The sequence below is a fragment of the Chrysemys picta genome, chromosome 6, assembly GCF_011386835.1.
Source record: "Chrysemys picta bellii isolate R12L10 chromosome 6, ASM1138683v2, whole genome shotgun sequence".
In the NCBI taxonomy this organism is placed as follows: Eukaryota; Metazoa; Chordata; order Testudines; family Emydidae; genus Chrysemys; species Chrysemys picta.
The window spans coordinates 24,963,514-24,985,530 of record NC_088796.1 but is presented as its reverse complement, the minus strand read 5'-3'; the positions used below and the strand labels follow the sequence as shown (position 1 = coordinate 24,985,530).

Below are 22,017 nucleotides of genomic sequence, written 5' to 3'. Positions count from 1 at the left end.
CTCCTGGGTTGTTGTTGTTCTGAAGGAATTTCTTGACTCTCCCTTTTCTCAGAAATGCTTTAAACTCCTCACATCCCTCATCTGAAACTTGTCAAGAAACCAAAACTTTGAACCACGCTAGTGGGCTAAAACAGTGATTTTCTCTGTGTACATGATACACAATAGATACTGGTAAGTTACTGGCCTCCTCAGACTCCATAAATAATTCTTTATACTATTCTTCTTTTTCATAGATCCTTAGATTCTAAGGCCAGAAGGGAACATTGTGATCATCTAGTCTGATTTTGTGCATGACACAGGCCATAGAACCGCCTCAAAATAATTCCTAGTGCAGATCTTCTAGAAAAACATCCAATCTTAATTTTAAAATTGTCAGTTACGGAGAATCCTTGGTAAATTGTTCAAGTGATTAATTACTCTCACCATTCAAAATGTACAGCTTATTTCCAGTCTGAATTTGTTTAGCTTCAACTTCCACCCATTAGATTGTTATACCTTTCTCTGCTAACACATGCCAGTTGTAAAGTACCATATACACTTCCAGTAATGTTCAGACATTTCATCTATGTATTATGTTACATTTACCTGCCCATGTGTCTTCTGCTAGATTATTCTTACTAGTAGTTATCATTGATTTTATCTCATTACAAGTTTCTTTTTGGTCCCATTATTGTGGTATCAGGGCTGTTTGCTGGGCTAAACTGAGACATTCAACATCTGACTAACAGGGATCAAACAAATGCCATGCTCCCTGACTGAGTGCAGCTTTACAGGCATCTAGAAGAGCAGGATTACTCATTTGGGAAGGCCCGGACAAAGAGCTTTTTCTAAAATTAGACAAATTCTTGCTGAGTCCTATTTCTACAGGGAATTAATTCCACAGGTGGCAAGCCTGTTACCGAGAGAACTGTGCCACCACCAGCACTGTAATTGGCTGGCAGACTTGTACATGAGTGATCATCTCTCTATCTGTTGGCTACATATTACCACAAAGCTACAGCCCTGACATTTCTAAGTATGTGCAATGACATTGTTCCTATTTGCTGTAGCCTTCAGGGGCTATAAACCTTACTGCTGCACAAGTATGAATGTTTCATGGATTACCACTGCTAATAAATAATAATAATGACTGAAATTGTGAGGCTGGGGGTATTTTTCTTCTATGATTTTATATCAAGACTTGTAATTGTAGTTTACAAACGTTCTTTCTGTCTTAGTTTTTTTATAATAGCATCCATCACCATATTAGTATCTGAGCACATAATAGCTCCTGAGGGAAATATTGAAGGAGAATTTTTCTCCTGTCCTAATATATTAAACATGCTCATGTAGACCTCTGTAGAAAGCAATAGAGCTTGCCCATGAAGTAAGGCATTGGAATCTGGTTGAATTTGTGCTCATTATAGTGTACTTTGGATAGTCCTGTTTACAGCCAGGCATAGAGAGGGCAGGCCGTAGGCAAGCTTCCCAATAGACATGTCAGTGCATCACAGCACATCCCTTTCTGAATCTTGAGCCTCTTCTGAACACAGACTCCCGGCTGTGCAGTGACTTTGTTACATAAGCAAATTTCAATCAGGGTATAGAATGAGATTTTCAGACTCATTTCATATGTGAACTTTGGAAAGATTTAAATCCATCTATGAACACACTGTGCCTCTTGATCACTGTAAAATAATTTAAACAAAGATTTTGTGTGGGACTATATTCTCCTTTGGTCAGGCAGCCGTTGTCTGTAAGCCTAGTAGCCTAAACAAAGGGTTAAGACTGGGATCCTGTAGTTTTTTCTGTCTCACTAACACAGCTTAAACCCAGGGTTGTGAGTTCAATCCTTGAGGGGGCCACTTAGGGATCTGGGGCAAAAATCAGTACTTGGTCCTGCTAGTGAAGGCAGGGGGCTGGACTCTGATCTTTCAAGGTCCCTTCCAGTTCTAGGAGATAGGATATCTCCATTAATTCTATTCTATTCTAGCTGCAGTCATGGATTGCTCTTTGAAGTCTTCAGGGTAGAAGTTAAGGAGAGTGGTTGTTGCTGCCTAAAGTAGTGAGACTTGCTCATTGTGAGTAAAAATGACATGAGATATATGTGTGCAGAGTCATAGCCATGTTGGTCACAGGATATTAGAGAGACAAGGTGGATGAGAACCAACTTCTGTTGGTGAGAGAGAGAGACAAGCTTCCACGCCTACACAGTTCTCTCTCTCACCAAAAAAAGTTGGTCCAATAAAGTATAGTATCTCCCCCACCTTGTCTCACACATAAAATATATGGCTAATAACTGAGAGAGCCAGATCCTGTTGGCTGCTGAATGTAGAACTCCCATTGACTCAATGGGAGTTACACAGAGAGGACAAGTAGGGCAGCTCACTCATGTTCTCTGCCTGCTCGCGCTTATGTGCAATGGTAAATATGTGTTTAGAGGTTGTTAGCAAATGAGGAGGAAAATCTCCAACATTTTGGTGAACTCTCCCTTTTTTGATGAAAAGTTGGAATTTTCCAGCTGGCTCTGTTATGGACAGAGCCTACAATGGCAAGGCAGGTATGATGAGGTACTTTATATCACAGCCAGCTCCATGTAAGCACTTTAGTAACTGTCCAAATTCATAAATCATTAATCAGGATTTTGCTTTGAAACCTGGAATGTGCAAACTATGTGCTGAAGGTAGATTGAACAGCGGGGCTGTGGATGTGTGCAGTATGTGTGCACTGAGGGGGTATGAGCTGTTATTTAACTAGCACCTCTTATTGCCCTCATCCTATTTAAAGGTCTGTTCCCTCTGTCCTAACACACTTGCAACTCTTATTGAAGTGAATGGGAATTTTGCATACAAAAGAATTGCTTTTCCAAGGCGGAGGCTCTGCATTTTATGGGCCACTTTCTCTGCCGGTATACATAGTTACCAGCAGAAAATCTGGACTTAAATCTTAGTCTCGCTCTTTATTTATTTTTTAACTCATACTTTTGCTTTGATACTTCATTCACATGCAGCACATGCTTGAAGCCATTTGGGGGCATTCCTAGTGCTGTGACAGCTAAATGAATCTTCCTTTAGAGGTTTTCTCTTCTGTCATATTCCCAGAGATAAATATAAAAATAAATCCAGAGCTCTCATGGAGGCTAAAAATTAAAAAAGGGTTTTACATTGACTTAAAATCAATACTTTTCTAAGCAGTGAATGATTAAATGTGCATTGCTTCCTGGCTACACAACAACTTAAAATCAATTGCCAGGTGGAAAAAAAAGGCATATATTTAAGTCTTAGACATCGTGTAGCTTGGTACCAGGAGGTACATGTTGATGAAGGACAAACTATCTGTCAGGATGCAAAAGTCATCACACTAGTGTTTATCCAAGCAGCCTAAATCATTTTCTGCTCTGGTAATTCATTCTTAAAGTCTGATCCTCCACTCCTTACACATCCCACACTTGCATTGACTTTAAATGGCTTGCATTGCCTTTAGTGGAAGTTTTGCGGTGTTCAGGAAGCTACTAGAGGGGTCTATCAGCCCCCGAATATAACGTTGCTTGATCTGGTTCACTGAGTTGATTTATTTTACAAACAATAGGTCTCTACTGTAACTTTCTGTAAATAGAATAATTGTGTCTAAACGGAACAGAGCATGATGATTTTGTATCATATCAAATTTTGTCTTTTCAATTTTCTTTTTTCAGTGGATTAATGAAATCCCAGGATTTCCTTATACCAATTCTTCTTGAATGATTCTTGGAAATAGTGAAATAATCAACTGCAGAGAGTACGTCAGCACTTTGATTTTTGTGGAATCAAAATGACTAATTCTTCCCTACTTTCTCTCATCTTATTTGGACACAGGAATTACAGCAGTGAGTTTTTTGGAATCATATCAAGTCTTGAATAGATGTAATTTTTTACAAATGCATGTTTAGATAGAGCACTATCTTGTAATCTTTACATAACCCTTCTATTAAATAGGGAATTTGGATGGGCAAAGAAAATGGAGTCAAACCCTCCATTGTTAATCCATATGTTGCAGGAAGATCTGCATACAGCCAGATGGGCAGAAAGGAGAAGGGTGAGGCAATTTAGAAGACAGAAAGAAAAAACAAAACAAACAAATCTGCTAATCACACAACACAGGCGCAGCACAACTACTCCTAGCTAGTGGCTCAGTCAGTAAGGGAAGGTTTGGCCTGTCACAGCGACCAACGTCTCCCTGGAAACACAGGACGGTAAACTCCAAGCTCCTGAAAAAGTGGGGGCTGGGATATGTAAACAAGTAAAATGAGATAGATGGACAAGGAATCCCTCCAGTCAATTTGGGAGCTTTCTATGGCCCTGCTTCAGTTACCATGAGCTATCCAATCAAAGCAACAGGGGCGTGACCTGGAGGAGAGAAGGAGGAGGTGGTGGGGAGAGAGACAGGACCAGTTTTCCAAGCTGAACAAGAAAGCGTCCATAGTTTCAGGTAGAAGTAACAGGTTACAGATTAACGTTAAAGGTAAAGAATTTAATTTAGGAATTTAAAGGTAGGGGACTGGGGAATTCAAACATTGCAGTTATATGAAAGTCTGTGGTTTCAGAAAGTCATGCTTTTAAAATGACGAGTAAGAAACTTGGCAAACAATTACGAGGTTTTGATGTTCAGATTATTTGTAGGAGTGCTATTGGAAAAAAACAAAAAACAAAAGAGATTGTCAAGAGTTTGAGCTGTTAAGTCTCCATGGATTGGGACTCTTTGGGGCAGGGACGGTGTGTAATTGTGTTTTGACAGAAATTAGCACCTTGTGGGCACTATTATAATCCAAAGAATGATGTGTGTTTTCACCTTTCATACCATGCACTTTAGAGTTTTTCAGAGAAATAAGGCAGGGGGTCTTAAAAGGTTCTGTTGGGCTCAATATAGGGGTAACTGGGTGAAAAGTAATGGTCTGTGATATGCAGGATTTCAGACTAAATGATCTAATTGTTCCTTTTGGTCTTAAACTCTATGACTTGAAGGGGGCTAAGCATCCAATTTTCATTATATTTCAATGGGATTTGGGTGTCTAACTCCTTAAAGTTTCTTTGAAAAACCCAGCCTGAAATTTCATTTTTATTTTTACAATAAAAATAAATCTTAATTTATTTTTACTCTGACCATCCTATGTGAAGCACCATAGCCAGTAAAAAGTTAACTCAGGCAACTGTAATTGCTAAAAACTTCAACAATTATTCAATACAAAACTCTGTTTAATGGTAAGGAATTAAAAAAATCAATGACCAGGTCACCCTTCTCTTATGGGAGACAGCTGATGATGTTGTACAGTTGGGATAGGAAGCAAAGACATATGAGATGAGTATAATGACCTTTCCTTGCTTTATCAATGGCTATTAATGCATGTTTATAAGGCACATGTAGAGCTGTTTTTCTGCATGTCTAAAGTGTATATAGTCACTAAATCTTTTAGTAATCATGCATATTTTTAACCTTCGGAACTCTGGGATAATAAAGTTATGTGTCACCCATAAATCCTTGCCCACTCTGTTACTCCTTTTTGTTCTATGTGCTACATCAGGAAGGCAGTATTGCAGCAGTCATGTGATTTTTGAAATATCTAGAAGGCTGTGAATTCATCACCTCTGCAGAAAGAGGTCATACCACTGAGTGGGACTGGAAGATCTACCATAGGGAATAACTCTGACTCAGAAAGGGTCTGGACTCTATGACTGAGAAGGGCTTTTCTATCCTTCTCTATGCTATTATGGAACAAAACAAGTGAAACAAGATGTACAGTGTAAGATCCTGATCCTGCAATCAGATTCACTAGCATGGACTCTGCATCTGCATAGACCTTAGTGGGAATCACATGGACATAGGGTCCACATCAGTGTCTCCAACTGCAGGTTCATGGCCTAAATTGTCATGTTTATTATTCGTTTGATCAGTTTTTACTGTGACGTTACTTTAATCCAGTTTCTGCTGTGAATGTAAAAGGGCCAGATTTATCCCTGGTGTAATTCTACTGATGGTTATGTCTAAAGGCACTGATTGCAAAGGGTTTTCCAGTAACCACCAGACTGGATTGGCTTGTCTGTGGAAACCTGCTTTTGCACTCCCCAAGGTGCCGCAGAGGTCTGGGGAGCAGACTAATGGTGCCCTATCCTTACCCCGTCAGAGAGGAGAAAATTGGTACAGAATAGGGGAAGGGAATGTGAAGGGCAGAAGCAGCAACTCCACTGCATGCATCCCACTTGGAAATTCCCTGAGCGAAATCAGCTCTTGCTCTATGCTCACTCCAGTGTATACCTGGAGAATGTGGCATAAGCACAATATGAGTGGCCTCATGAAGAAGCCATGCTGACACGGGGGACAAGGCCAAGCAGTCTGCAGAGGGGTGCCTCTGGGAGAGACTGGAATTTCCTTTCCCCATGGAGAGTCTAATTTTGGAAGCACCATAATTTATTGCAAAATGGTATGATGTGGTCCTAAATCTTTCAGGTGTCTCTCACCCCTCATCAGACTGTTGCTATGCCCCTTGATGGGTCACAAGAGGAAATTCCTTATTTTATTTTTGGGGATTTTCACCCATCACCCATTCAAACATAAGATATTTTTTTAGTATCAGTTAGTGGAAAATCCAGCATTAACAACCAGCAGCTATTGGCTTTGCTGCAATCATGTCTTTCAGAAGATGATGGTTTTTTGTTTTACTGTGACTTGGCTCTATAACCTTTGTCCATTCAAAGATCTGGTGCTAGATCCTGCTCCCACTGAGGTCAAGCAGAATGTTGCCATTAAGTTGAACAAATACAGGATTGGTTGCTTTATTTGCTACATATTGGGAGTCTGTGGAAAGGGAGCTTTAGAAGGTAGCAGTGCACGTTGAAAGCAATATTTTGATTGTTGGAGATAAGGAGTTGTTTAATTCCTCTCATGCTAATGTCTTAGTAGTGATTCTGAATCAGGCTTCTTAAAGACATGTCCATGGGTTCCCAAAGGCAGAGCAACAGTCCTCAATAGGGCAACAAAAGTGCACTTCCTACTGCACTTCAGGGCTTTGTCTACACACCATATACCAGCATGACGAAGCTGCACTGGTCCTAGCAATGGCATAAGCAGTAGTGTAGACAGTGTTCAGGCATTTTTACCATCATCTTCTCTACTAGATGCATGCTGCAGGATGGTTTGATATATGTTTATTAAATGTGCAGTAAAGATTTTGAAAGGACTATAGTTCTAATGTCCTATATTACACGTAAGTCATATCCAAGATGTAAGTGTTTTCTCAGTGTAATGTGTTAGTTATGCAGAAGAATATCTTTGTGAATAGAATTCAAACAATTGATTTATTCAGCCTTATGAAATGTGTTGATAATTGCGGTGTTGAGTTTATGTAAGTGTATGCAGGCCTTACAAGTGCTAAATATTACTATTACTTGCATTTTAAACTATAAATGTTAAGAGCTGGGAGGTGGATTTACCTCCGTATACGGCATTAGGGTGAACATTACTGTAATACTGTGTCCAGTTCTGTCCACACTTCAGAAAGATTGTTGAAAACTTGGAAAGGGTTCCAAAAAGAGCTACAGATTGTTTTGAGGTCTGGAAAACATGCCTTCTAGTGAGAGACTTAATAATGTCAATCTATTTAGTTACCCTACCCAAGACAAGGTTAACAAGTAACTTAATCATGGTCTAAAATCTTTAAAAGAGATTTCTGATAGTAGACAGCTCTTTAATCTAGCAGAAAAAGCATAATGAGATCCAATGATTGGAAGATGAAGCTAAGCAAATTCAGACTGGAAATAAGGGTGTGTACATTTTTTACTATGAGGGTAATTAACCATTGGAACAATTTCCCTGGGGACATGGTAGATTCTCCATCACTTGAAGACTTTAATCCAAGATATGCTATAGCTAAAACAGAAATTCTGGACATGATGCAGAAATTATTGAGTGAGGTATAATGTAGGATGTCAGATTAGATGCTTATAAAGGCCCCTTCTGGCCTTGAAATCTATGAATTGTGTGACATTTGTAATGAATGTTGTATGTGTTATGGTATGTTGGAAATGGATCCCTTGAACAAGAAATGGTTTGTAACACTAACAGGGTCCATTTGGTTTGGCTGCCTGGTAGAGTTAGTAGAAATAATTTTGCATTTTTACACAGGGTCCTAGAACCTGAGACCTATACAATCCTATACAGTTGCTAAATATTATTGCTAAACATTTGCTCACATGTGGAAGTATTAAGGTCATCTGGATGGCCTGCATTTGTGTAGGTTTTTGCAGCATGCCACACAGCTACATTATGTTGTCGTTTGTCTCACAGAGAGAGCTAGCATTTACACATGGTTAGCATAGATCAGACTCTTGCTAGCTGTTCATTTCCTCCCAAGGGCAGCTTGGATTTCCAGTTTTGTGCAATGATATTTTTGACTGATAATATCAAATGGCCACAAAAGTCTTTCTAGTAATTCATTAACGAGCACAAAGCTCTTACAAGTGAAGTATTTGTGCAGTCTGAGGAAGTAAGATGGGTTTCAGTATTCAAGACCATGTTTTAAAGACCATACCTGGTAATCAGTGCCCATCAGATAAAGCCTTTTTCAGCTCTGTGAATCTGTGCTAAAGGAGGAAATTCTTGTTCTAGATGCCTGGTACAGCGAGGCATGACCGAGACATGGCAGTCCAGGCCAAAAGAAACCTGGCCAAAACCACAGACCCAATTGAGAGGCTTCGGCTGCAGTGTCTAGCAAGGGGGTCTGCAGGCATCAAAGGACTTGGCAGGTAAATCAAGAAGCCCAAATACATTATTAAACCAAAGAATTTGAGTAGTAAGATGCTATATCAATGCGGCTAAAATGGGCTTAAGCTGCAAAATATCAGCTATTGATTGACGTCAGTGGCAAAACTCCAACGGACTTTCATGGAGCCAGGATTTCAAATGCTCCAGAGTTCAGGGGTGTTTGGATTTGGGAAGTGCAACTGCAACTCCAGTACTATTTTTTTTCTTCAATGATTTTTCAATAAAAATACACAGCTAACCAATTAAACAAAAGAAAGCAACGGAAAGAGCCAGGAGTTGAAATTAATGCAAGCATCTGCATCACCAACATCAAAACAAAGGGATGTAAAGGTACAAGGGCCAGATCCAAATCATTATTCTTCAGTGAAATGACACTGATTTGTACCTGCTGATGGTCTGGACCACAAGCTTCCTGCTTTGCACATTTAGCCTCGGTTTTCCTATTTAAAATTTTGATACAGGACAGGGCTTGGCTGTGAGGTAGGGCCATTAGACCAAAGTGCACGGCCATAGGATCAGTGTGCACTAGTTAGTTACATGTGTATATTAGTTAATGACCTCTCAATGTAAGTGGATTAGAAAGACAAAAGAAATATTATTATCCCCATTTTACAGATGGGGAAGTGAGGCACAGAGAAATTAAAATGACTTGTGTGCATGGCCAGACTTCCTGTGTGACCCTGGGCAAGTCATTTAATCTGAAAATGTTTTTTAGTAATTACATCATATATGAGTCATGTTGTATCACAACTGCATCTATGTGACACCAATTTTAATGTAGTTTTCTGTTTCATCACTGGTCTAGTTTTTTCTCCTTCTGAGCTGAGTTTGACAATTCTTTCAACCATTCCCAACAGCTATGATTTACCAGATGGCTCAATTTCAATACAATAATAATTATTATTATATTGGGGTTGGATTTTTAAAAATACTTGTATACTTCCTTTACTGCAGTCCTGTTTAAAGTAAAACATCTTCCATGTGGAATTTAGTAGTTTGTGTTTTGTGAAGGTCACATTTCATGTTCAGAGAGAGGGAATGGAAAATAGGCCTTGCCAAACTGGCTAGGTGGGGTAAGCAATGCTGATTGACAGGCATTGCTCATTACCACCTCAATACCTGCAGCCCTCCTTTTCTCTGAAGAGACTTTAGGAAGAGGAAATGTTATCCCAATAAGGTGGTGGTGTCCCTTTCTAGTCCTAATAAACTGTCATTCTTCTATGTAAGTTCTGCCTCTTGTGCTATTCTCATTCTTCATTTTATTTATTTTAAACACACGTTTTTCCACAGAGTATTTCGGATTATGGATGACAACCAAAACAGAACCCTTGATTTCAAAGAATTCTTGAAAGGATTAAATGATTATGCCGTGATGATAGACAAGGAAGAAGCTCATGAGCTTTTCAATATCTTTGATAAAGATGGCAACGGAACAATAGACTTTGATGAATTTCTTGTAACCTTAAGAGTAAGTTTCCAAACAATGTGCTTTTTTGTTATCTAAATGAGAAAAATCCTGTTCCATGACTAGCCGAACAGTCAAGTAATAGGTCAACGCAGTTCTGTTTTATCAGTAATCCCAATATCTACAGAAATATCGAAGGGACAACATCAGTTTGAAGAATTTCATTTCCATCTAAAAATGAGAAAGGAAAGGTGGTCTTGTGGGTCAGTCTCTGGACTGGGAGCTGGGGTTCAGTTCCAGGGCTTTACTACAGACTTCCTTGGGAAAATCACTTACTCTCTCTAGGTCTCACTTCCCTATGTAAAATGGGGATGATAATTCTTGATTGTCTGCTTACGCTGTAAACTCATTAAGGCAGCAAGTCTTCTCGTTGCATGTGTTTATACAGTGCCTAACACAACAGGGGCCTTATCTTGGTTTGGGCCTGTAAATACTGCTAAAATACAAATGTAAAAACAGATCTCTCTTATACCTATTGTTGTTACAAGTGACATCTAATATGGAGAGAACAGAAAGATTTTCTAAAAAACATTTTAACCTGGTTTTTCAGTTTGTTTCTCTACCTTTTGATAGATCTACCTTTGTTCCTCTACCATTGCCAGAAAACAGTCAGTTTCACTATTTAGTCCAGGGGTTGGCAACCTTTCAGAAGTGGTGTGCCGAGTCTTCATTTATTCACTCTGATTTAAGGTTTCGCATGCCAGTAATACATTTTAACGTTTTTAGAAGGTCTCTTTCTATAAGTCTACATACAACAATAGTTTAGTTATATATTATAAAGTAAATAAGGTTTTTAAAATGTTTAAGAAGCTTCATTTAAAATTAAATTAAAATGCAGCGCCCTCTGGACCGGTGGCCAGGACCCGGGCAGTGTGCCACTGAAAATCAGTTCGTGTGCTGCCTTTGGCACGCGTGCCATAGGTAGCCTACCCCTGATTTAGTCAATGGTGAATTGCACTTCCTGTCTCAAGCACTTGTCTAACAGGATGACAGTCACACTCTTCTCTGGGTAGCATTTATGTGCACACCATGTCCTAGGCTCTCTGAAAGTATGTTAACTAGTAACAGCAGCAGCAAAGCTTGAAGCTGAAACTGGACAGACAGCAGACAGACATAGGATTAATCTGTTAATATCTGCTTTCAGCCTCCAATGTCTAATGCCAGAAAAGAGGTCATCATGCAAGCATTTAGGAAGTTTGACAAAACCGGTGATGGTATTATAACCATTGAAGACTTACGGGGGGTGTATAATGCAAAGCATCATCCCAAATATCAGAATGGAGAATGGACAGAAGATCAAGTTTTTAGATCCTTTCTAGATAACTTTGATTCACCGTATGAGAAAGATGGGAAGGTAAGTGGAATAGCCCAAGGCAATTGAAGGGCGCTCCATTGGATGCACAACTAAAATTATTATGTGAGAAAATAAGCCCAATATCCAACAATTAAAAGCATGTACAGTGCATCTGTGCCGTGTTTATTGATACATCCTTTAGATTAATAGTAAAATGGATGTACAGCCATGAGGATAATGTTCTTTTATTTCTTTCCCTTCATTAATACCCAACTGCTTTTTTAATGCAGAGACCTATCTTTTTGAATAATTTGGGCAATCAAAGTATAGTGGACTAAATCCCGTGTTCTGTACTCATTGGGTCAGGGCTCTGTACCTGAGACACTCTGCAGCTTCTTTTGTACCGCTGCTCTATCCGTGGCAGTGGTTGGTGGTATCATGTAGCAGCAGATCCACTGATTTCACCTCTCCAGCCTGCCTCTGACATCCCCCCAAGCCCGCTGCATATAGAACAAAATTTGAACATATGCAAAATTGTAGGATTTGGGATATTTTTGTAGTTACTTGTGATTGATTTGCAAATAATGTGATATGGCATCAGACTATGCATTCCACCTCAGGGCAACAGCACACTACATAATTAAGAAAAGTGCAATTATTGCTAATACACAGAGCTTGATTTTCAAACCCCCTGTGAGGAGAAGATTCTCCACCTGTTAAAAAACTCAATGCATGGTCTAGTTTAAGCACGGAGTCCCTGATTCAGGAAAGCATCCCTATTCAGGACAGTATTTATGCATGTGCTTAGCTTTAAGCATGTGCTTAAATACCATTGAGGTAAAATGGCATTGAAGTCAGTCATGAATAAGGAGATGGACTTATGCACATACTTTAGTGCTTTCCTGAACTGAGACCAGAGTTCAGATTTCTGTTGCCACATGTGCCACTAACTGGCCTTAACAATGTTTTTTGCACTTTATAAACATTTTCAACATACAAACATATTTAGGAAGTAAATATAATTGTTCCTACTTTACCAGAGCTCAAGGTCATAGAAAAGTCAGCGTCAGAACATGCATCTCTTGTTTCCAAGTCTTATGCCTAATCCAGTAGACCACAGGTCCTTCTCAACAACAAACTTGACCTCTCTGAATTGGAGTCTGATCTGAGCCACACCACTGATGTAAATTCATGGAGCTTCACCTCAGTTATCCAAAGCCTCCTGTTATTTGAAACAAGGGCATGTCCCCTGACGTTAGCAGCGGTGACCTGGACTTGTTTTTGTTAACAGGTGGTTTCAGATAAGCGAGATTCATATAATGGAGCTGGCAAGGATGTCTGGTTTAGTGAGCAGAACTAATTTGTTTTAGCCAATGTGCCTTAGTACTGAGCTTCAAATAAAAATCACCTTAGCAAAAGCACCACAGTCTTGCTGAGTCAGCCAAGCTTGGGAAGCTGGATGCCTGTTTATAATAAGCGGAACAGGCTTTAAGGTCCAGCCCCCACAGTTATTGAATCGTTTTAGGTGTCTCCCAAACACAAGACGGGAACAATGACTGGGAGGTATCTTTTTGTATAATAGCTTTATTCAAAGTACTGTATAAATGGTCCAAAGATTAAAACTATGCAATTTATATAAATGAAGAATTGGAAAAATATTTCTCCACATATAAAAGGTCATGCCAATTTAAAAAGTGGACAGGTAGACTAGTTGCTTTTGTAAATGGTTTCAACCCAGAAATGCATATCAAAATAAACAAAACTCAGCTGGGATTTAAACACTGCTTTCTCTCTTTTAGTCAGATCTACTCTGAAGAATGGCATCTTTAGCTTGATAAATGGATATAAAACTACAATCTCCCAATAGCACCAGGAACCCATTCCAATTCATTCATTACAATGTAATGAATTTGCTGTCCAAATTCAGATGAGTCAATGAGAAAATTACATGGCAATACTTGTCTTTTTGAAGGACCACAGCTTCATTGATTCTATCTTTCAGTTTTCAGGGAAGATGAGAACTCACTTTAAATAGGTTTATTTAGAGAACAGGACCTGAACATTTTAGGACTTTCTACTGCTGAAGGAGTTGCATCTTCTTCATTTTCCCTCCTGTCTTAGGTTCCTTCCTAATGCAAGATAACTTGAAGCAGAGGGTGTACAGTATATGGCTTAAATCTTGCTCATTTACAGATGTTTATTTACGTATAGTATGTATGTGTTATGACATGAAGAATGAAGGTTTCCTTTTCTGTTTTAAAATTTTCTGCTTTAGGTTACAACAGAAGAATTCATGAACTACTATGCAGGAGTCAGCGCTTCAATAGACACTGATGTCTATTTCATTATCATGATGAGAAATTCTTGGAAATTCTAACTGTACGATTAAGGAAACAAGACTTTATTTCCATCTTCTTAGCTCCACATGATTAAATATGTGCACAATAATATGGTCAGGTTTCCCATAATAGTACCTTGTAGTCACTGTGCTGATTTCAGTATATCAGAAGAGACAATACTCACTCTACCACATTGTTTTGGCAGGACCATGCTGAACTGATGGACATCATAGGCTAAGAGGAGATTTGGCAGCCCTGCCAATAATCACGCCCCTCACTTTTCCTCCTGCTCCCCTTATCTATGTTGTTTCTTCTCTCAGATGAGTAACCAGTTTGAGTAAAGGTGTTAGGCACCTTTTGTTCCCAAACATGTCCCCAAATTCATGTTAGGCAGCTGTGCTTCAAAGAAGGTATCATAGCACCAGAGCAGAGGATTCTGGGATGTATATACTCAGTGTATAAATGTGTAAGCATTTTTGTAGCATGTATACTGTCCTAAAGCTCCATAAATTTGTCTTCCTTCTTTTTCTTTCTATTCCTTTGTTTCTTGACTTTCTTCCCATTCTCTGGGACTACCTGTCTACTGTTTCTCTTATCAAAGTCACCAGTGGGCATAGATGCTTTACAATGTTCTCTTAACTGTGTAATTGGATTACCTACCAGTGCTCCACCCAGTGTCTATGCTGGACCTAAACTGAAAGACTATACATATTACTAAGCTACTTCTCCTGGGAATTTTTTATGAACTAAAGAACTTTAGAATCTTATTTTTTCTTGGCTTTGCTGCTGAAAAAGACTGGACATTAGTTAACTGGAAGAGATAATAGGACTCTCCTGTCATGTCAATGTCTGTGAGAGCTGATCTCTGGTCAGCTACCTGTGAGAAGAGGGATGGTAAGAGAAGGGGCCTGACCGAAAGCCATACTTCCTCTAGTTATCCTTGCTTTGTTTCCTTTTCTCATTTCTCTTGTCAGTTTGTCTTTGCCCCAGAGTAAATTGTTGTCATGTAAATGGTTTACATGGAGCAGGATTTACTCCAATTAATTTGTGCAAGTGTCATATACTTTTGTTTTCAATCTCTCAATCCTTAGTAAAAGACTCAAGGTTTTGACAACAAATTGAACCATGTTCAGAGCCAACAAAAAGTGCTATGGGCCACATTTTCACAAGCGCTTAACACCCAGAAGTGGCACTAGATTTTTCAAGAGCTCTGCTCTTATTTACATACCAAACTAAGTATCAGAGGGGTAGCCGTGTTAGTCTGGATCTGTAAAAAGCAACAGAGAGTCCTGTGGCACCTCATCCTCCCTGACTGAACTATCCTTGTTATCTCCAGACTGATTCTTGCCTGCATATTTATACCTGCCTCTGGAAATTTCCATTACATGCATCTGACGAAGTGGGTATTCACCCACAAAAGCTTATGCTCCAATATATCTGTTAGTCTTTAAGGTGCCACAGGACTCTTTGTTGCTTTATACCAAATTAAGTGGCCTGATTTTCAAAAGTTCAGTGTGTGATTTTTGAAAATCTAACCTTAAATCTTACAATGGCAGTTAGTAGCTACTGAGCACTCTAAAATCTGGCCCCGAGCTGTTTGGAATCCTGGCCTTATGGGACACACACTTGCTATTTTGTTTAAATATGACCTATCATCACAACAGTAGGTATCTGGAATTCCTCACCACAGGCTGTGCAATCTCAATGTTTTCCTTGATCCGGTAAGGCTCTGCACACTTGCATATATTAATAACTATGGAAGTCGGTGTGAATGGAAAGGGAAATTATTTTGATTAGATAATATGTGTCATCAGGGAAATGAGGGCTCTTTACATAATGTGATGCTGTTGTGGACCAACAAATAAATTCATGTACATGAAGTAGAAAGGTGCCTTACATGAATAATACATATGCCATTTCACATGCTGGCAGTTGTAGGTAGCCACTTTCTTATTAATTTATTTATTGGTTCTGTAACAGGTATATTATCTACCTTGCACATTTTAAATAAAGATGTAACATTAGTGGGCTGTGAGAGTCACAAAGTGAAAAATGATCCCACTCTGGCATATACCATATCTAAAGACTCCCCAAATCCACAGTGATCTGTTGTGCTGACATTTAATCAAGTGAAGTGAAAAGTTTTGCCTTACTAACCTTAACTCTTGACCAGTTTGTCTGTTTAATACTAACCATATAAAATTCTAACATTTATTCAAGGCCAAGTGCAATATCCCTTTTCAAACGCAATTTTTTCTTTGTAAATGGATGAAAAGCTCTGACACTGCAAAACGTATTGTCCCTAATCATACACTATTAAAGTCAGTGGGAACTTTGCCATTGACTTCAGGGAGCAAAGGATCAAGACCATTGTGATTAATGAAAGATCACTGCTTTGAGATTAGATTTCCCTTCCCTTACTGCACCAACCCTGAGTAACGGAACTTTGTGCAGGGAAGTGAGTGAGGTGAACAGGGACAGAATTGGTACATCCCATTCTGCAGACAGCAGGACTCGGTGGCCATTATTGCCATAGGCTGAAAACCAGCTGATCTCCCTTTGGATTCTCTGTACGTAAATTCTGGGCCACTGGGATTGGTCCTGCTTTGAGCAGGGGGTTGGACTAGATGACCTCCTGAGGTCCCTTCCAACCCTATACCAAACTAAACCCTTCCAACCCTGGTGTTCTATGGTCCCTCCCCTGCCACACACTTTTTTCTGGAAGGCATTATACGTGAATAAAGAACCCTGAACGCTTCTGTGGAACTGTTACTGATTCTAATTCCTCTGGCAATGTTCCCATTCACTTCAGTAGAATCAAGCCCTCAGTCCGCTTTTTAAAACAAAACTTGTAACTGCAGAAATGGTACATTGTATGCAGGGGGGGAAAAGAGCTGAGCTGAAATATTTTTTGCCCTCTAGCAAATATAGTAGAATTCAATGGGGATCTCTACTATAACAAATATAGTTTTATTTGCAGGTATGCAAAATCATACAAACAAGCATAGCACATTGGCGGCTAAATTGAAAAAGTTATATACTAAGCACCAGATGCTGCCACCCTTGACCCCTGGGCAAAACTTGCATTGACTTTAACAGAAGTTCAGTGCATAGATCAAAGGCAGTATGGACCTAAGGGTTGAGTCTGGTCTCAGTGCTGTATGCTTGGAGCCAGCAGCAGTCTCTAGCACTGTTGTATGCTCTACTGTAAAAAGGGATAGCTGTAAAATTGCATTGCATGAAGCTGAATCCATTAGAGAGCATCTGTTAAACTGTAGTTTCTTGTGCGCTTTGGTCTAAACAAAGTAAATACCGAAGAGATGCTGTAGAGAGGCTTGTGTGGCTGTACCATATATCTTCTAGAGCTCGATGCTGCAATCGGCACGGCAGCGGCTATTAGAAGATACGTGGTAATGCACGCCAGTTTATCTAGGATTGGAATTAAGATTCTAAAATGTTATTTAGCACTTTGTTCGATGGGGTGATTTCTCATTTCTGATCATGAAACTCAAGCTACACCGGGTGGTATAAATTGTGGGGGAACAACTTAGTCTGAAGTATGTAGCGTTTTTGATTGATATGTGGAACGCCCACTGATGTCAGTAGGAGTGACACATGTGGCTCAAGGGCAGCACAGAATCCTAAATTGGAACACAAGCCGCAGTTGAAAACCATTGTTAACAATGAGCTCTGTGGTCCCCTCCAATCTGTGCAGGGGACAAAGGAGCAGGACTTCTGGTCGCATGTTACCCTGATTCATAGAAGCAGCAGCTTCCCTCCCTCTGCCTGAGCCCATAGAAGCTCGCTGGTGCAAACAAGCACCATGTGTTTGAGCTCCCCTGGTGTGTGAAAGGTAGAGATCCAGAGAGCAGCTGCTCCACAGAGCATGTTCCTCAGGGACAAATGGTTTTACAGGCAAAAAATACAGCAGGAGTTAATGCTAGTGCAGGCAGAATTAACTTTCATTCTTCACCTTGTACCTCTGGCAGAGACGAGAATGATAAGCAAATGGAGCCATTGGGGTAGTGAGCTGGGCTGCTAAACAAGCCATTCTACCGGTGGGGTGGGAGGAATCGGAAATTACATTGAGAGGCTAGTCATCCACATGGGAGCCCCAGCATATGCAGGTTTGGAGTCAGAATTCTCCCATTGAGCCTTGGGTCTTAATTGACTGACTTGCCATAGGCCCTAATTCCTCAACAATATGGAAACTTCCACTTAGTTTTTCCTCTTTGTTAGTTTGGTTGGGGGTGGGGGAGTTGCAGGGTGGGGACAGGGAGAGAGAGAGAGACATTTGGGCTGATGTGCTCAAATCCTTGTTTAATTCATATTAACCGCATGAAGCCTGCAGTTAATATGTAAATCATAAAGATGCTCCTGGTTCAAGGTAATTAAGTTCTGAACAATTGGGTAACTAAACATATTCCTGAATGCAGACTGAGAATCTGACTTTGTTTGGGCACCTTGGTGCTAGTCTCCTCACACAAAGCTGCTTTAAAACTGGCAGATCAAGCCGGTAGAGATTTCCCCTGCAGATGGAAAGCCTTAGCTGGTGTGGACCCATCGTAGTGTCTCCGACATCACCCACTCCTTACATCCAGCTCAGGAGGTAAGGCTGGGAGAAAAAGTGTTTCCTAGCAGTCTGTGGCTGATGCAAAGGCCCTGGTGGCTGATAGCAGACAGTAGAGAGGTCACCAAGATATTCCTGGACACAGGGGTTCAGTGATGGACCACAGGGAGATCCATTACAATTGGCTGGAAGTTTTCGGAGATGAGGGAGTGCATGTGTCAGTTGCAGGTACTGACGTAGGGCTCCAGGATGTGAGGGAATGGATTGGACAGGAATTGTGATACCAGGCAGTGTGGTAGGATTTGGGAGGGGGAGTGATCAATCTAGTCACTGACTCGGGTGAACCTACCCTGCGTTATGGGTTATATGATAAGGAGGCTTGTAAACTTGGTGCCTGTGATAGGTTATATGGTGAGGAGCCCTGTAAACCCCGCCCCCCCCCCCCCCACACACACACACTGGAACCAATTAAATGCCTGGTATAGAAGAGTGTGGGTGATGAGTGGGTAGTACCCCTGCCTTGTGTTAAAAGTTTAATAAAAGCTGTGGCCTGCCGCTTGACACCATGCATATGTCTGTCTTCATTTTGTAGCTTCTATACCTTTGGTAACTGAAAAACAATTCTATAGCCGTAAATGGGCCCAGTGCCACAAAAGGATGTAAGCATTGTGATGTTACTCATCGCAGCACCTAACTTTTAGGTGCCTAGAAAATTACAGAAACAGCACTACAATCCACAAAGCCTGCATTAGGCACCTAGGCTCCTATACAGTGAATGGAGAGCAAGAGGCAGCTAGAAATGCGATCTAGAAAGGCAGCATGCTGGGGGGAGATACTAACCAGAGACAGGGCCGGATGTACACCCTACACACCCCAAGGCACAGCATCTTCAGTGCCTGCCCCCTTTGTGTTGCTAGGGTGACCAGATGTCCCAATTGTATAGGGACAGTCCCGATTTTTGGGTCTTTTTCTTATATAGGCACCTATAATCCCCCACCCCCTGTCCCGATTTTTCACACTTGCTGTCTGGTCACCCTACGTGTTGCACACAGTTTTTGAGAGGTAAGGCACCCCTAGAACGCCGGCACCCCTAGGCACGTGCCTATTGTGCCTAATTGTAAACCCACCCCTTACTAGAGGGTGGGTGTGCTAAATCCTTAAGTCCAGGCTGCAGGGAAGTGACGATCTCTGCTTGCTATTGGTGAACCAGGGGAAGATAGGTGGCTAAATGCATGTAGGGCCTGAAATAAAATAGCAAAGGCAGGGGGGGCGGGGGGGGAGGGGAGCAGAGGTGGCTCTCCCTTAAAACCTTTAGCTTACTGGTTAGCTATTCACCCAAGATAAGGGATGGCTTGACTAAAGTGGAACAACTTCAATAGGAGAGATTGAGAGAGTCCCACATCAGAATGTTCCATAAGTGCCCCCGTGCCTCGCTCGTTTTGTGGGCACTTACTTGAGGGATTCGATTCACTAGGCAGCCTCTGCCCACACCTACCAGATCAGGCCTCTGCATGTGACTTACGCTGCCAAATGCCTGTCTTTCCCAGTTTGCGAATTGCTCTGGGGCTTAGGCCGGAGACAGGTGCACAGATGCCTAAATTGAGTCAGTGGCATGCATGCTCAGAGGCAAAAAAACGAGAATGTTTACTGTAAAAACGTAGGTGCCAAATGAGTTTAGGTGCATACAGGGTTAGGTAGTGGTAGACTACAGTGGTGCCTAAACCTGTGACTTAGGCTCCAATGTACCTCCATGGATCACACCCTTGATGTAGAAGCTTAGGCATTGTGGGCCAGATTGTAAAGGTATATAGGTGCCTAACTCACATTGCTTTCAATAAGAATTAGCAGCAAAATACCTTTAAAAATCTGGCGCTGTACATTTTATATTGAACCTAGCCCTGAATAAGGAGAATACTTTTCTACATGAACATGGGCACATCTTTGCTATTGATCCACATTCAAAACTCCCATTGACGTCAGTGGAAGTTCTGCCTGAGGAATGGTGGTAGGATCCCATTAGTATTCAAAATGGGGATTTTGACTAATTGAAATATTTATTAAAAGTGTCTGCTTTCCACAGAAAAAATGATATTTTTGTCACAAAACAAAAAACCACCAAAAACAAATATTTTGGCTAAAATCCAAAATATTTTGGGTTTTGGCCAACATTTTTCAGAATATGAATTTGTGCTGATTATTTTTTTCATTTTTGTCTAAATTATTTTTTGGGGAAAAAACTTTCAACCAGCTCTAGTTTTATACCATAATTTCAGTTCTTAAGATATTTCTAAAATGTATTTTCTCTTAATTGCTCCTTTTGAAAGGTACTGGGTTGCTGTTCTAACCTTGTCATTTCTTCTCCATATTCCTGCTGGTGGTGGCATTACTACTGGACCACTTTACTCTATTGTGATCTGAGTTGTGAATTTTATTCCTATCTTGCTGTGATTAATAACATCTGGTAACTTTTCTCATATTCATCATTTCAGGACAAAGGGTCCTGCTCCAGTTCTCACTGTAGGAACTGGGAGTGTTTCAGACTCTCAATTTTGATACCTATGTGAGCAGAGATTTTTGCAGACAAGCAAAAGTTGCCAGTAACAATGAATTTCGATATTGAAATGGTTGACAATTGGACATAATCAGACATAGCTGAATGATACTAGTCAAATGTTTAAAACATTTTTGGAATGTATTAAACTTTCTGATTTGGTCTATTCTCAGTGTATGGTGTCAGTGTGGCTAATAGTTAACTTTGGCTTTCTTGGTTTTAGGTGACAAAAGATGAGTTTTTGAACTATTACGCTGGAGTTAGTGCGTCTGTGGATAGTGATGCCTACTTCAATCTAATGATGATGAAATCCTGGAAACTATGATTTTTGCTATTACTACTTTTTGCATCAGAGACTATAAAGAAGTGCAATGTTTTTCAGGAGTTCAGTGTGGGTTTGATTTTTTTCAGCTGATTCCTTGGGCTAGATTTTCAGAAACATGCAATGACATTGCACCTGCAAAATCCCAATTAACTCAACCCTTGTATATGCTTTAATATTTTCAATAGGGGGCTCGTAATAGGCAATTAACATGCAGGGCTTAATGACAGTCAAAAGAACTGAGTGAGCTAGGAGATGTGGTAATCTATTTAAGTTTGCAATTGCATTTTCAGTGTAATCACTTGTCTGTTGTATGGCCATGTATTAGATTTGTAATGTAGATATTCCTGATGTATATAAAAGCACTAATTTGTAATGTTTTGTTCTATACTGATCATCATAATAAGAGGTTTATTTGACTCTGAAATAATTTTGAATGATTATTTTTAAAGTTTCCTTTGTATTACATTTTAACAAGTTTAAAAAGACAACCTCAAAAGCCTGCAACCGAAACAACAAATGCATAAAACAAAGAACAAATTAACTATCAAACCCCATCTGTTTAATCCAGTATAGACGAATGTAAATTATGTTTTACAAACATGAGCCCCAACCCTGCAAATACCTTAGCATGTGAGTAGTTCAATGGGACTAGTCACGTGTGTAAAATTACCAATGACATAAGCACATTGAAGATAGGGGCT

The 22,017-nt window shown here is 40.2% G+C and overlaps 1 protein-coding gene across 4 annotated transcripts; it reads left to right on the top strand.

Annotated features, from left to right (window-relative positions):
* The first annotated feature begins 4,345 nt into the window (after positions 1–4,345).
* On the top strand, positions 4,346–21,740 carry CAPSL (calcyphosine like). Of its 4 annotated transcripts, XM_042860203.2 has the most exons (6): positions 4,371–4,479; positions 8,617–8,753; positions 10,063–10,240; positions 11,382–11,591; positions 13,807–13,910; positions 21,215–21,355. In XM_042860203.2, the coding sequence occupies exons 2-5, from the start codon at positions 8,617–8,619 to the stop codon at positions 13,906–13,908; spliced, it is 627 nt and encodes a 208-aa protein (XP_042716137.1). In that variant the 5' UTR covers positions 4,371–4,479; the 3' UTR covers positions 13,909–13,910; positions 21,215–21,355. The 4 variants fall into 4 exon arrangements, with proteins under 4 accessions (XP_005306974.1, XP_005306976.1, XP_042716137.1 ...); XM_005306917.5 differs by lacking the exon at positions 21,215–21,355 and having other exon boundaries at positions 4,346–4,479; positions 13,807–19,005; XM_005306919.5 differs by lacking the exon at positions 21,215–21,355 and having other exon boundaries at positions 4,348–4,446; positions 13,807–15,757.
* The last annotated feature ends 277 nt before the right edge of the window (positions 21,741–22,017 follow it).